General features: G+C 38.2%; 1 protein-coding gene across 3 annotated transcripts in view; it reads right to left on the bottom strand.

Annotated features, from left to right (window-relative positions):
• Positions 1 to 16,889, bottom strand: part of SLIT2 (slit guidance ligand 2) — a 342,896-nt gene that overhangs the window by 313,795 nt on the left and 12,212 nt on the right. For all 3 annotated transcript variants that reach the window (XM_055138864.1, XM_055138863.1, XM_004616540.3), the window contains exon 4: positions 13,058 to 13,129. In XM_055138864.1, coding sequence (XP_054994839.1) covers positions 13,058 to 13,129 — 72 coding nt within the window. The remainder of the gene's footprint in view (positions 1 to 13,057; positions 13,130 to 16,889) is intronic.

Raw genomic sequence — 16,889 nt, 5'->3', positions numbered from 1 at the left:
GGGAGAGGAAAAAAGGTATTTCCTTTTATCAAATGTAACTCTGTTGCTTTCTCATTCATCACGTTCCTGTGTAATAAAAGAAGAATCCAGGGTGGTCACTTGAAGTACCTGATTAACAACTTTCCTTAAAACTATTCATTAGATGTGGAATTCATTCCTCTAAAAGAGAAGAAGAAGAAAAAAAAAAAAAACCAAAGTGGGCAAGTTAGCTTGCCAGAGAAACAGATGCCAGCTCAAAATCCCCGCCAGGCTGTTCAGGTCCTGTTCTCCTCAAAAGGTAAAGAAAATTGACTGTGCGGGATGCACAATGCGTTGTTTGGTAAGGAGAATTATGGAAAAAGATTGTCCTTACACTCGAGTCTGTATCATCACAAACACGACAGTGTCAAACCTGCAGAGCCCAACTCCACTGTTCTTCGATAGTTTGCCTTGTTTGAATCTGAACAGATTTCTCCATGCTACATTATTCATGTCTGGAGAGGCGGGTGGTTGTTGAAAGGACTTCACTTGCACACACTTACCTCCTGTTGAATACTTACCAAGGATCAGGATGACCACTTAATAATGCAACAGTGTGTAGCTGTTAAATCTTCTTTAATTATTTTTAACCAGCCTTCCAACCGTTTACACATTTTAATAGCAAAGTCATGCAAAAATGGAAGCAGGCTCGATTTATCCAGTAAAGTCACTGATTTTTTGTTTCATTGCTAATAAAACAGAGAACAATCTCAAAATCACTGATCTACGATTGAATGATCTAATTCCTAGTTTATTACCATGAATAATTCTATCATTATCATCCTCACAAATCCTGCGATGAGTGTGCAAAAAGCTTTGGAAAAGGAGCCTAGACAAGTCTTTGACATACTCCAATCTCCTCCTGCACTGTGGGTGAGCATCACTTACAGACTTTGTGCTACATTCCAGTAATATGATGAACAGAGCTGTGGCCTCCTCTTACCTGATCTACTATGCACTTCCATAAACAAGAAGCTGTTCTTCCAAAAAGATCGAGGCCCAGAGAAACAGTACTATTGTTAATGCAGTTGTCTTGCATGCAGACAACCCCAATCTGATGTGCAGCCCCACCAAGGTCCCCCAAGTGTTGCCAGGGGTCACGCCTGAGTACAGAGTCAGTACAGTACATTAATCCCTGAGCACTTCTGGGTGTGGGGCAACATTCCCCCTAAAAGCATCAAGTAATACCCACCCCAACTCCCCCTAAAAAAGATGAAGGACCTGTGTTGAGCTTTTATCTATGGACAGCAAAACTAGAAACCTACAAAAGATGTCAAACATAACTTGCTGAGTTCAATGTTATCTCCAGGCTATAAAACATTTCATTACAAATTCAAGCTACTGTTAGTATTTTCCAAGTTTAATTTCCACTAAGAATTCAGTTAGAAGGTATTTATTAAGCCATCTGCGCTAGGCTATAAAAGAAAGACACGTCAGACAAGAGTCTTTGCAATATTTATGTAAATATTGTGACCAGAGATTCTGATGCAACAGCATAGGATGAGACAGAATCATGGTAATCATAATAAAAGCAAACTACATAGAGCTTACTATATGGCAAGCATCACAGTAAGCCTTCTTCGTCTAGTGAAAAGTTTACTTCACACAGTGAGGAAACAACTCAGTGAGAGAACTCTCTAACATCCTCATTTTATTAGAGGTGGAACTGAGACTGGGGGAGGGGGGAGGGTAACTGAGTGAGGTTTCCAGGGATACACATTTCTGAGTCAAATAAATACTGCAACCAAACATGATGAGGAGTAATCATTCAAAGGTAACTATAGCACTTAGAAAGTTGGGAGAGAGGGGTTTAGGCTTACATGAGGAAGGCAAAAAGGCAAAAAAAAAAAGAGTCTAGCGGTGCAGAGAACTTCCAAGCAGGATTTGTCTGACATGCACAGAAGAGACAATGAAATGCTGAGAGGGAAAGGAGACCAAACCTCCAAAGGGCTCAGAGAGTTGGTTTTTTTTTTTTTTGCCAAAGATGGGTTCAATTTAATGAATCTGCCTCATCAGTGCAAAGCAGAAACAATTTTTCCCTGATACCCACCTTCTAGTTGCACCATACACATCAGATTAGTGGAATAACTTTCAAGCATATTGGTTAGAGCGTAAAGGTTATTTTTATTTTTATTTGATTTTTTTGGGTCCACACCAGGTGTGACTCAGGGCTTACTTCCAGCTCTATACTCAGGAGCCACTCCTGGGAGTGCTTACGGTAGCACATGTGGTGCAGGGATAGAACTGGGGTCAGATCATGTAAGGCAAGTGGCTTCATCACTGTAGTATCTCTCCAGTCTCTATGCATTTTAAGAGAGAAATCTGAGTATTTTATCTAAAAGGAATCCTGAGATCTTTTGTTTAGTTTCTAATCAAATAACTAATGTATAATACCTTTACACTGACTTGAACAGTATAAAAGTCTACTAATGAATTCCATAGTGTAAAAGTACTATGTTTATCCATGTTAAATGAAATGGCCTATAATGTCTTTAAATATTGACTCATTGGGTATCCTCAGCACCCACAACCTGCAACACTGACCTAGCATTCATACACACATGCTTAGCTTGAAACCTTAAGTTGTTTTTGCGAACTACATCATTTGGAATACACTGGCTGTCGAACACGTTCAATAACCAGTTCTGTTATGGCACTTTTTCTACACTTTCTCCTACCTACTTCTTAACTTCTGAAAATATGAGTCTTGGAATTCAACCAAAAGGTGGGTTTTAATGTAAAAGAGATAAAACGAAAAGAAATAATTCTACTGTGGGTTTTGCTATTACTCGATTCAGGTTTAAGGAAGCTAATTTTGCAGGCGAGGGGAGGGAGACCAATGCAGACTTTTAAAAATCTGAGGAAAGTTTTGAAGAAAAGCTGAAATTTGCCAGAAGTAAGGAGAGCATATAACATTCACCAAATGCCCGAGAATGTTTAGTATTATTTTTTAAATGAGAAGATAAATCTTAGTTCAAAGCAGGGTTTTCTATTAACAGATCTAAATAGCATTAAATCCTTCTTGCCCTCTTTTACCATAAATAATACAGACAGCAGACTTTATCCTGAGGCATTGAAAGTTAGACTTAAAAAAAGGAAATATTTTTATTTCCATATGAATTAAAAGTGTGTATTTAGAAAATTGCACTGCAACATCATATTTATTTCTCCATGGAGTAAGAACTTTTAATAACAAGAAACTTAGCAAACATTTTCAGTTTCCATATATTCAAATATGAAGTTCCATATTAAAATAAAATAAATGAAGTTTCAAAACTTTAGAAAAAATATTACTAAGAAGATAGCTACTCTAGTCAGTACATATTATATTTCCAATGCTATCAACTTGCCTTATGGCTACTAGTTTTAAGGTAATTATTTTCTTAAAAGATAAGAATCATTTGAAGCATTTGATAACATCTAATCTTTTTATAACAAATGAGGCGCAATTTCATATCATTATACTTCTTTTTTCCTATGATCAAATCTCTTCTGTTAAATTACCACTCTCTAATTCCTGATGGTAATAATGTATAATAATGACAATGCTTTTTTCAATAGAATTTTTAGCCTGCCTATGATGATCTATTTTGAACTTTGATTTTAAATATTAAATAGAGCAGGAATTTAAAAGACATAAAAGATATATAAATAGCACTTTAAATACGTGAATGTCTTAAGGTAAATTACTTGGCAATTTCAAGTGTTTTAAAATACAGGATTTAGAATGCAGAGTAATAGCAGTCAGATGTTGACACAAAAATAAAGTGTTTAATTAAGACATATTTTAATATATTACTCTCAAAGCCTTTAAAACAGCATACCACTTTTAAAATGTAATCTAAATTAATATTTTAGAGGAAAAGAAGGTCAAAGTTGAACTGTTTGTCTTCCTTTAAAAGTTTATAATGTCTTTTGTGCGACTACTCACAAACAGAAATCTCAATGAAACTTGGATATTAAAACCTCCCAGGAAACCAAGAATAAAAGCCGCTAAGAATTTCACAAGTTTTTTTTTCCCCCTTTAGGTGTTAATTAAATGATCATTTAACACTGAAAGGTAAACACGACATTTTCATCTCTTGACAGTACAGCCTATTATAAATCCGGGGTAATAAAAGTCTTGGTGTTGAAGCTCTGAACCAAGTTCCCACCACGCTCTCAGATGCCGTGTCCGTGTCTAAGGTTAAGCATCTAGACACAAAACAAAGCTTGCGCCCACTCGACTTCCAGCCCAATTTTCCCATCGCTCAGTGACCTAGGTAACACTTCGAGCAATAAAGAATAAATTTAATTTCTCCAGCATTTTGTGAGGATTAGGAACAATTGTTGGCTTGCAATGACTTTTATCCTGGGATTCTTTTTCCTCCAGAGCATTCCTCGGGTCCTAAAAGAGAATCCTGATGGTTTAAGACATAGAACAAACAGAACTTTAAATTAGGCTTTTTTCAATCAATTGGAACTGTTGGAGGGGAAGCAATCAACCTTTCTCTGTGCTGTTCTCAGCTATTCACATACTGCAAGCTTTAATCTTTCGGTGGTAGCAGAAACCTATCATGACAGGGCAAAGCTATCTTTTCCCATTCTGTTTCCAGACTTATTTATTTCTCTTTTCTTTAAGTTCTTTTTTTAAAAAAACACTTAAATCAAGTTGCCATACTTAGCTGTCCACATTCATTTGGACATTTTAAGAGGCACAGATGTTCTCTTAATAACATTTCACACCACCGTGCCGTACCCCAAATCACAGGCATTGTCACTAACTGATCTTTTTACTTTTCACCAATTTTTTTTTCTAGAATTGACTTTCTTTTCACACTTCCGTCCAGTGTTTATTATATCACAATTTATCGAATATTTTAAGGTATATCCCTTAGAAAAAAGGTCAGTAAAGGGACACCGATAATATATCACATCCGTATGACTTGAAATGCTCTGTTTTTATGATCAGTATTGGGATTAAAATATAAACAAAATAAAATGCCAACTTGCTCCAATCTATTTCACTATCAAATATTGTGTAAATCCAAAGTGTGAAGCACCTGCATTTTGACATAATTTTTAGTCTAAAGATAAACAAAATCACAGATGCAGTTTATGTTACAATGACAAAATGTTCCCTAAGACATATTACATATGTTAGGAGAACAATGTCTAATTATCTTAAAATAATCATTGGTGATAAAAAAAAATGTCTTTTTTTTCGTTTCTTAAGCAAACCTTACTAAATAATTTACCTACAGTGCCTGAAGTCAATGCACCATTTACTATATAATTCATATTTGTCTTCATCCTGCCATTTAGAAAAACATGCCATTAGGAGAATAATCTAAATATGAGGACTAACACAAGTGATTTGAAAGCCATCACCTATTTGTATTCCTAATTGTTCTGTATAAGAATTTTTTTTAATTATATGAATCATCAATTGGCAAAGCAATCTCATAAAAAATGTTCTGGACATAATATACCTTCTCTTAGCTACAGTAAAATGGTGTAAATGCACATTTTATGTCACTTGGTTGTGGTAGAAAACAAAGGGTAGCAGACTGGGGGTGTGGATCCATGGCAGATCCCTTGGCTTCCATTTGTGAGGTTCTGGGTTCAATCCTCACCATAAACCACCCCCCCACACACACCCCCACACACATGCACGTCTCACACACACATGAACATGATGACTAAGCTTATACCTACATTGTTAGTCTGAAATAATGCAGCAAGGTTAAATGGAATGAAGCCTTTTGTGACCACTATTATTTTCATGTTATTTTGTAAGGAGGAGGATGATAATACAGATAGGATTGCTATCATACTTTGAAGTCGATAATGCTCTTTTGAATATTTTCTGAAATAGTCCCAAGCGTTGACAATTATTCCCATTTTACAAAAACAGAAACATGGCGGGAGTAGCAAGGTGACTACCCAATACATCAGGGCTGCTGATACCTGAATAGGCTTTTAAACACTAGTAGTTCATATGGTCTCTCTTATGATAAAAATGACATTAGGTCTTAAGACAAAAAATACTAAGGTTAGTTAAAAATAAATTAAAACTCAATGGATAGACAAGACAGCTACTCCTAGAATTAATTTTTTTTTTTTGGTTTTTTGGGTCACACCTGGCGATGCACAGGGGTTACTCCTGGCTCATGCACTCAGGAATTACTCCTGGCGGTGCTCGGGGGACCATATGGGATGCTGGGAATCAAACTTGAGTCGGTCGCGTGCAAGGCAAACGCCCTACCCGCTGTGCTATCGCTCCAGCCCCCTAGAATTAATGTTTATATAAATTTGAGTCATCAAATTATAGTATCGAAATTGCAGTGCAAATTTTGGTTTGCTTTTGAGCCACTCCCTGCACTGCTTGAGGACAACTCCTGGTCCAGTGCTCAGGTCACTGCTGGCCCAGTGCTCGGGAGACCCTGAAATGCTGGGACTCCAGTATCCAAGCATAGGCTCCACGCCTTTGAGATATTTTGCTGCAGTGGTGATTTTAAGATTTACAGTCAAGTTTTAATTATTCATAAATGATGTGTACTAATGACAATACAAACCATATACTTTATGTCTTCTTTGAGGAAAATCAATCACTTTTAATAAACTCTAGCTGCACTTCACATATTATAGATCTGATATTAGAAATGACGAAAGCCCACAATTACCATATATTCTACAGGGTACACCTCTAACACCAGTGTTTCTCTCCAGTTTCTCTCACAGAATTCTTCAAATCCTACTCGGTCTACACTGAGGACTGGTCAGTGGACAGAGAAACACTGACACTGAAGAAAGCATTTGTTTAGCACACTTGAGCGGGTAAGACCTTTACACTCTTGACTTCCCTGGCCGTGAACACTACTCTAGTTTTTACACTCAGCAAACCTACTACAGGGTAACTGCAGAAATCTGCCCCATTTCTGAATTTCTCCAGCCGCACGTCTATAGGTGATCCATTTGAAACCAAAACTATCAGCAGAAGATCTGGTAAAAATCTCAAATACAATCCTAATCTTTACTGACTTGTATCTTCCAAATCATAGCAGTGCAAGTTCTTTTAAAAATAAAATCAAAAGCAAGTCCTGGCCAATGGCTCGCCTTCTCCTTTCTATGGCGAGCGAGACTGACTACATTCAAGTGAACTCAGAAACTCATATAACAAGTTTGGTCTACCCACTCAAAATGAGAACTTTGGTTATGTAATAACCACCTCTTTTGACTAGTTCCCTATTCAACAACAAGAACAAATTCCTTCGGGACCAATAATGATAAATGATTAACAAGCTACCTAAGTTATAAAAGACTCGGAGATTTGATCACGGAAAGGGAAGATTTTTCAAAGGTTGGATTTTGCCATTGGCTCTCTGTTGTCAAAGATAAAGAGTCAACGTGTTCCCTTTTGCAAAGGGACAACATAACTTTACCAGCAGCGTATTCCTGAATGCCAAAGGGAAACATGAACACGAGGCCGTAAGCACTGCATCCTTCTGCCGGTGACGCTTCCCAGCGGGCTCCGCACTAGCCATCAGCCAGCTATCCTGACAGCCGCCTCAGTGAATAATGACTTGGATCTGGCTGGAAACAGTAACCGGAGCAACTACAACCTGCAATTCCAGCACAACCACTGGCAGATTTATTGTGGCAGGGGCCACACAGGCCAAGGGTAAGATGAAGCAGAAAACTATGGCACCAGACACCTCACGAAGCCCACCCTTTTCATGAAAGCTGGCAGAAATTAATTCAAGGGGAATTTTTACACAGGATCCATGACTGTATTCTGCTTTTACCTCAAAAGGGAAAAAAAAAATCCTGAAACTAAATTGACTCCAGAGAACTGGGTGTTTCATTTTATATCCTTATAGGATGATATTAAATATATATATTTTTTAGTTTGTTGTGTCTACTAAAAAGAAAAATCCCTTCAATGTCAAAAAAAAAGTAAATCCAAGGACACTAAACAACCAATTAGCCAACTTACTCTTTAAATTTAATTTGATTCTCCATTATTCATCATGCCTTCCGAGTGTTACTATTTTCTCATCCTGGTTACAAATTCTGACCCCAACAGAGATTTAATTCAATACATCAAACACTTACTGAAAGCTTTCTAAAGGTCAAGCCTTATATCAGACCCCAGGAGCACGCAAAAAAATTTTTTCTTATACATGTATACCAATACTTTGGTTCCTAAATATAGAAAAACATAACTAAAATAATTATTGACAAGCACACTAGAAGTTATATCTGGGCGGTGAGATAATGAATAATTTATACTTCCTTGGTTCCATTATCTGGACAGCCTAAATCATTTTAATATGAGCATGTGTTATTCTTAGAACTGCTCGAAAAACAAAACAAAATATATGAGTCCTTCTATGGCAGTGAATAAAAATGAAATAAATACAGTTTGAATATGTGTGATGGTTACCACCTTTTCCTAAATAGATTCAAAATAAGTTTATCTCTTGGTAGAACTCTAATTATCCAAAATGGTTCTGAGAATCTGAGATCCTGTCTGACAGGATGACCTGAACAAACTAACTCATAAGCTGATGAAACTAAATGGTTAAAATCTATGTGTCTCAGGAACACAGTGACTGGGGCACAGGACACCTGGTTTAAAAATATTATGTACAGTGCTAAATAATTTAGTAGCTCCAAAACTCAGCATGGACTAGAAAGGAAAAGTTTGGACCCAAAAAAGTAGACCAAATGAATCACTGTGACTTATCTATTTATTTGTATGTGTTAGCTTTCTTTTTTTTTCAGTAGATACAAGTGAAAAATGAGCTTTTTCAATGCACTGTGGACACTTAAGCTTCTGTTAGAAGTCTGGGTAAATATAATACTACTCAAAGAAATAAACCGAAAACCACAAAACAAATATTTATAACCAAATGTTCAACCACAGTCCTACCATTGAAATTCCTCTCTAATGATCCTGGATTAGTAGTGGCAAACTCCAGTAGAGAAGTGGGGCCCAGTCACCATAAGGCACCTTTTGGGTTTCCTGGTTCAAGAAGATTTGTATATGCCTCTGATAAGTATGATGGCTATTAATAAAATCCAAGCAATCATAAGAGACGACTTCAAACATCACTGAAAAACCTCACCAGTTCACTAGCTCCCGATTGTCCGGAAAATAACTCTCCTCCACTCTGTATCTGGTGAGAAAAATCACAGTCTCTATGTTGAAGGGAAACCAGTGGGGTGGGTGAGTATCCACGTACATTAAGAAAACTCTGCGCTGTCTCTTTTAACCTCCAATCTACCACCCTTTGCTTCGCTTTCCCTTTACTTACACTTTCCATCTGTCAACAAGTGCCTGTAATTTTATTACACTGTCCTGTAGTTTATGCAGAGTTAGTATTATTTTACAGAGTTCTGTTAATGGGTTGGATAAATGGTAATGCTATTTAAACTAGTCTCCGGCTCCAACAAACACAGCTGCAACTGTACTACTATTTCTGAGCAAACATCTTGACCTGAACATGTAGTGCTCGCTCAACCCGTCCAAAGAGAAATTGGAGCAGACAGCAAAGGAAAAGCGAATTTGGCCACTAGCAGCAACCAACCGTGTCGAATCATAATTCATATACGGCGTACCCTCTTTGCTTTTATATTGCATTTAGAGTAAAAAAAAAGCACATATACTTCTTCACCTGGCATCTTTTCTTCAGCTGAGAGTCAAATGGTCATTATTCATTACAAAATTGCAAGGAATAGCTTCATAAAGTTCAGTACATCAAACTAGTTTTATGTAAACATACAGTGATAAAATTCAAACATCCATGTATGAATAACATATCAAAAGAGAAAACTTTGTCCCTGGTGATGTATTAGAAGAATCAGCTTTAACTAAGGTCAAAAGACATGGTGAGTAGGAAAAAGAAGTAGAGATACTGGTCAGCAGCGTGCAGCCTTTTTTCAAAAGTGAATGCTAATATTGTTTATTTCAGAAATCCTGGATGGATGTATAAAGTTCTGTAGCTTTATACAGTGGGCAGTTTGGAATTGATGCATCTACAACAACCAGCCAAATATTTCGGCTGCCCCAACATTTTCCATTCTCTCTCACAATTCCTGTATCCTTTGTTCTGTCACTTCTTAAGAAAGTTTCATATTTGAGCTGGAGAGATGGAACAAGACTTATGGCACTTGCCTTGCCAGAGGCCCCTGGATTAGATCCCAAACAGCACAAATCGTCCCTGGAGTCCGACCAGGAGTGACTCCTGAGCAGAGAGCCAGGAGGAAGCCCCGAACATAGGTTTGGCCCAAAAACAAACAAAGTTTCCTTTGTAAGTGACTGTTGTAAAGAATATTGTCAGATGTCTATGCTTGCACGCGTTTTCCCATCTGTTGGAAAATTTCTCTTGGGGGCACCTGTATCATCCAAAGAAAACCTCATATGGTCTCCTTCCTCTTGGAGATGACACCAGCCAGGCAATTTGACAAATTCGTGTTCCATTATTAATTAAAGACTCTTAATGGTGACTGAGTAACTTAATTAGGGATTGCCATCCTCTATGAAAAGCGCTTACAGGTAGCTTATCACTCATCCTCTTCAGAGCAACGGCATTGCCAACAACCCACTAAATCTAATCCAGGTGAGACAACGGGTCCTCATCAAAAAGAAAAGTTCTTGATGTAAGGATGCAGATGGCAGGTATCAAATCCCAATTAATGGTAAACAGTAATCCATCCAGCTCCCTTTTCAGGCTTATCAGAACATTCAAGTTCCACTTGCAAGAAGTCCCCGAAAGCAAATACAACTTTATCTTCCATCATCCCGCCGCCCCGGGGATCCTTTGAGCCACATAGGCACATCATAACTCCAATCTCATTTTTCTAGCTGCTGTCTTTCCACCTTTTAAGCAGCTTTTAATTCCCTAGAAAAGGTAGCGATTGAGTATAATGGTCCCTGTTTCCTTCATTTATTAAACATCTCATGCTTTCTTCTTTCACAGAGGAGCTTCAGAAACTTACAAAATCATAACATAACGGAAGAGAAAAAAACTCCCTAGAATCCACAATGAGATGCTATTCAAGGAGAATGCAATGTGCTGGTGTGTGTGTTGGTGGGGGCGGGGGGGGGGCGGCTGGGGATGGTGGTGGTGGGAGGGGCTTGTTGTCACTGGATAACACCACCAGAAATCTCCTATATTAAAAAAAAAAAAATAGATCACACCAAGTACTTCTAGACTAAAACTCAGACACTGTGTTTCACAAGAAAATAATGATGCCTCCTACTTTCTCCCGCTCCTTCAGCTTAATAATCTAAATTCCAGATAACAGTAATTCCATGTGACATATTTTCATAGCTACACAGAAAAGATTAATTTTCCTAGAAAAATACTGGGGCTGGGTGGGGGCTGGGAATACTGGCCTGTGCTCAGGGCTTACTCCTGACTTTGTTCAGGCATCACTCCTGTCGGGGTTTGGGGAACCATAGGAGGTTCTGCAATCAAACTCGGGCTGACATCGTGCAAGGCAAGTTTCCTGCCCACTGTACTATGGGCCTGGCCCTGAACACTACTGTTGTATATGTGCACACTCTTGGCTCAGCCGTAGCTAAATGGCACTCATTGTAGACAAACCTTAATGTCGATTCTTTAAAAACACCCTCAATAAACACAAATTAAAACAGATAATACAAAATACTACTCAGACCAATTCCACCCTGAAAAACTAAGTAGAAACACGAAATATATGTCTCCATCTATACACATGCAAAAATCTTTATAACAGCTGATATCCTAAGCCCTTAGTCAAATCGACTCCTAAAAAGCAGTCTTGGGTTTTCTTGACTTTCTAAAAAATGACTGAAGTAGACTAATTAATCAGGAGCTAAATACGGCTCGGTGACTTTTTCAGTGAAGGAACATTATCAGGAAAGTCAAATCTCACGACAGGATCTAGTGAGTCAGCCGATCACATCTTTGCTTCGTAGGAAAGTTCCCCTTCTCTCCAGGGCTAAGGTATCAGGACATCCATACAGAGATCCTGCCCGCAGGAGGCGGGGGTTGGGGGGGTGGAAGGAGAAGATTGTTTTCTACTTCTGGAATTGTTCACCATATTGCAAGAGACTATGAAAACTCACAGCCAAGGCAATGATGCTACAACGCCAAGTTCAGAAAAATCTGCTCCCTTTTCCCTACAAGCACAACCATATGGGATTCACCAATAGTCAGTCAGGGGCCTCACTGAGCAATTTATTCACTTGGATTCCCATCTTCTTTTCACAACAACTATGAATATCAAGAGCCATTGCTGTTTATTTTCCCAACACTTTGTAGCGTATCTTCCATCTGTACCAAATCCTTCATGTGGCTAAGATTCTAATTTTAAAAGTTTTCCAAAATGTGTTTTCACTATTACGCATTAGCTCAGTGAATAAGCATCCCAGAGAGGGGGAAAGAAATGAATCTGCCTGCAACTCTGTATGCTCTTTCCAAAGAAGTACTTCCGATAACATGCTATGACGTGTTTGATAGGAAACCTTTGCCTTCCAGTCACTCTTATGGCAGTGTTTGGAATTCTGGCTCTACACGGGATATTTAAGAGGAAAATTTACAGCCCTGTTTAAATACCTTATAATAATATTTCCAGACTAATAAATACTACTCGAGTAAAGAAACAATATATATTTTTAAAACTCAGATATGAAGAACTCCAATTCTGCAAGAAAACACTGCCAACTTCCGCAGAAGAGAAAATGCAGAGCAATTTTCCCTTCAGAATGCAATCAAAAGTTCCCATAAAGAAGTGAGGTAAATCTCTCCATCATCACATGACCAGAAAAGCATAGTACAACTACAACAGCATATGCATAAATCAGTAAATGCACTCTAAATAAAACCACGTGAACCACTGGAAAACCAATCATAAATTTCCTTAAGATTGAAAAAAAGAAAGCAAACTTTTAATCCATTAATCTATCAGTGAATTGATTCCAGGAAAGCATGAGGAAACAGATCCAAAAAAACATTTAATAAAACCCAAGGTACTACCCAAAGCAACAATAACTATTTCTACTTACAGCCGGTATAGCTTCGATGTCCCCAGAAACAGCAACTCAGGAAACAGCTGAAGGTGATTTCTGTTTAAACGCCTTTTGAGAAAAACAAAAACAAAGTGTATGTTACACAGAAAATACCCGAGCAAGAGACGGTGACTGGGTAGTGTCATGCCTCATCCTGGATTTCTGGAAAGAATGAAATGACATTCAGGGGAATTCAAGCATCGCAAATCAAACGTTGGTTACACCTTTTGTTCCTGACTCTTGAAAGCAATTTTCCATCATGCTTACTCAGATGATTATGGGGCCCGAGTCCTAAACTCATATCCTGTATCACATCAGTCAAACTGAATTTCCACAAAGAAAAAGACTTCTTCAGTCGGACTCTGAGATTTACGTTAGGCCAGTTTAATAGATGGCAAAAATACCACAGAAAATCAAACCCCAAAATATTTTATCCACTGTCCCAAGTGACCTGAATTTTCAGCCATGGCATTGTAGAGAGATGGAAAATTCAATTTTTTGTTAGCTTTTCATGTAGATACAGGGGGAAAGGCAAAAAAAAAAAAAAGAATGAGAAAGTGTCAGTGTGTCAGTGTGATTTATCCCAACAGGCAAAATCTGAAGAAAACCAGCGAAGTTCAAACCTCAATCCACAGTCTTCTAGCGAATTTAATGCTGAGTTATAACTAAGAGTTGGAGGAGACGCTATTTCAATAATTATCTTTAAATGTTTAACTGAATTGGAATGTCCAAATGTTTTAGGAAAGAATTTAAGTACAACACTAACTCAAGGAAGTCCAGATACAATGTAAGTACGGTCTTTGGGACACTACACGTGTGCTAAAGAGAGTAATTCTGGCCCTAAACCAGTAATATTACAATCCCTTTGCTTTTAAGTGTACCACTTGCCAGTTCAGTAAATTTAAATATCTACTGCTCTACTTTTGCCAAATTTAAATACAATGATGACACGCTGATACAAAAACGCACACTTAAGTGATTTACAAGCTGCTACAGCTCTAGAGATTAAGCCCAGTTTGACTAACATCAAACTGAAAGGAAAAGAAAAAAAAAAACTGGAAATGATTCTGAAGTCTTAAATGCCAGTCAGTGAGGGAACTGGAAATGAGGGTACATTCATCTTGATAAATTTGAACAATGACCCAGAGAAAACAGAATTGCATTAATCTACTCTTAAGAGGACAGAAAGGGCCTACGTGGATCTAACTCAACTAAGAGCAGAAGAAGACCTTTCTTAAGAATTAGAGATAGTAATAGATGGACTGGCTTATGTCAAGAAACTCTGAGTTTCTCGTCCTATATACATTGAAACAGAGACTATGTCAATGATGGTTGGAAGGATCGTTCGGGATGGGAGATGTGTGCTGAAAGCAGATAAAGGACCAAGTAAGATAGCCTCTCAGTATCTGTATTGCAAACCACAATGCTCAAAAGTAGAGAGACAGTGTGAGGGAAATTGTCTGTCATGGAGTCAGGGGGAGGGCTTAGATGAGGGGCGCGGGAGATACTGGTGAAGGGATGGATGTTCGATCATTGTATGACTGAAACTCAAACGTGAAAGCTTTGTAACTGTATCTCATGGTGATTCAATTTTTAAAAATTGAAAAAAAAAAAAACCAGAGACTACGTATTTTGTCTTCCCCTGAAAAGGGTGTAAGAAAAAGGAAGTCTGCATTAGAGAGGAATTTGGACCAAGTGAACTTTAGAACTTCTTCCAACTCTGTAACGCAGAGACAAAGACGGAAACCATCAATTTTGTCAGATCAAATCCTATCATTAAGAAGCCGATCATGTTCAGAGACAGTTTCAGCACATAATAATAAAATAGATGCTCAGAAAGAAGTCTGCCATTACAATTAGCAGGAAAATAGTCAAATTAGAGGAGAAAAGGCAAGCTCTTATTTTATGGGCACTCAAGTTTATGAATAAAGCACAAGGTTGAATTTAAAATAAAATCAAAAGCAGTTATCTATCTGAAGGAGCGGGACGTGAGACTTAGAAGGGGTTACTTCTCAATTGTGACTTTGTTCTATCTTTTTATTAAAAGAAAAATAAACTCAGAAACTATGTTTTCACAATCTTGGTTATGATCTTTTTTTCTTCTTCTTCTTCTAGAGAACCAGTCTTAGAAAAACTCCCACAGTCCAAAAAGCCAATCCTGATTTTTAGAATGGCATAAACGAAGTTTTTTTTTTTTTTCCCCTTTTCTGCCTCAAGCCAATGGAACAGCAAATACTGTTCATGACTCTACTCAAAACAAAGCACATTCCTTCAAGGTCAAGTCTCTGCAGAGGCCATGCGCTGTACAGTACTTCTCTTCAACCTCTGTAAAACCGTCCCAATTCCTCTCTTTACAGTTCGCCCCGCCTGATATCCTTGGAACCTTTTATGCCCATGACATGTAAATAAGAGTCCACACACTCTATTAACTTGTGTGCGTCTGCTTCCCACCAATCTGTCAGCTCAGATATAAATAACTTCACAGTTCCTCTCTTATTTTCCTTGGCTTAACTTAGTAGGTTCTTGGGGAAATGATGACTGGGAAGAAACGGTTCTCTCTGCATTTTGGTATCTATCTATCAAGCCACCTTTCACCTCGCATGCCACACAGCTTACCTGCCATGGGTTTCATGCCACTGTCCAGCTAAGCAGACGCGCCCTTTACCACAGTTCCCATCCAGCCACCTCCCTCCCCGAGTCACCCTCATGGGCATGAAGAAGGTGGGAGGAACTTGGTGTACTTAAACAAATGCAGAATTTGTGAACAATCGATGCTACCAATGTCTGTCTTGTCAAGCGGCCTAAGCCAATTCAACTTCAGATACTGTGAGCGAACACACATTTCACATTGACTACATGCACTCTCTTCTTAGTATTTTCATACTTCCAGTAAGTCTTAATTAACTAAAGAAATAACAGATAAGGTATAAAACTCTTCTGAGATATTTACTTGAATCATCTCACTCGTTCTTCTCCACCACCCCATGAGTAGGTACTTTAGTTCCTGCTTTTCTGGACAAGGCACACAGTTTACAAAATGCAGAACTAAAACTTGAATTCCGAGGGACTGACTCTAAAACTTACTCACTAAACCACTTCTCTCAAAGATAGAGTCAAATAAATGGTCCAAACAATAATTCAAGATGATGCAAGGCTGAATTTGTCCTTTTCACCAACATTTCCTTGGGGAACATTTTTACATAACCCATTTCTTAAGTAATAACAAATGAAATATCTGAAAATAAAACACTAACTGAAATAACTAGCTCTATAGTTAGCTCTCTTTTTTAAATAGAGAGCGAATTAAAATACCTAAAGACAAGAAGAGGATAAATACATGTAGAAAATGTTTTTCTGGGGGCCAGTGTGACAGAGCAGTGGGTAAGGCATTTGCCTTGCAACAGCCAAGATGGCTTTGATGCTCATCAGTACGTCTGTGCCCCAAACCCTGTCAGGACTGACTCCTGACCCCAGAGCCCAGCCAAGCCCGAGCACAGCCTGGTTTGGTCCCTAAATAAAAACAAATACACAAAGTCTTTCTATAAATTCAAGTAGCTTATCACTATTTAGAGAGCTTTTATGATCCACACTCTAAGCCAACTAGGCAGGTAATCAAGGAAGTATCATAACAAAAAATGTAGGTAATATGTGATAGATGAATAAGCACAGAAAATAGTATGGCCCACACGCTGTGTACAGGGAACTCTCCCGGAAACATTGGAAGCATATGTGGTGCCGGGGATTAAACAGGGTGGGCTGGGGGCTGAAGCAATAGTACAGGGGGTAGGGCATTTGCCTTGCACGAGGCCGACCCAGGTTCAATTCCCAG

The sequence above is a fragment of the Sorex araneus genome, chromosome 5 (assembly GCF_027595985.1).
Source record: "Sorex araneus isolate mSorAra2 chromosome 5, mSorAra2.pri, whole genome shotgun sequence".
NCBI lineage: Eukaryota > Metazoa > Chordata > Mammalia > Eulipotyphla > Soricidae > Sorex > Sorex araneus.
The sequence above is the reverse complement of the archived record's forward strand: the minus strand, read 5'-3'. Positions and strand labels throughout refer to the sequence as shown.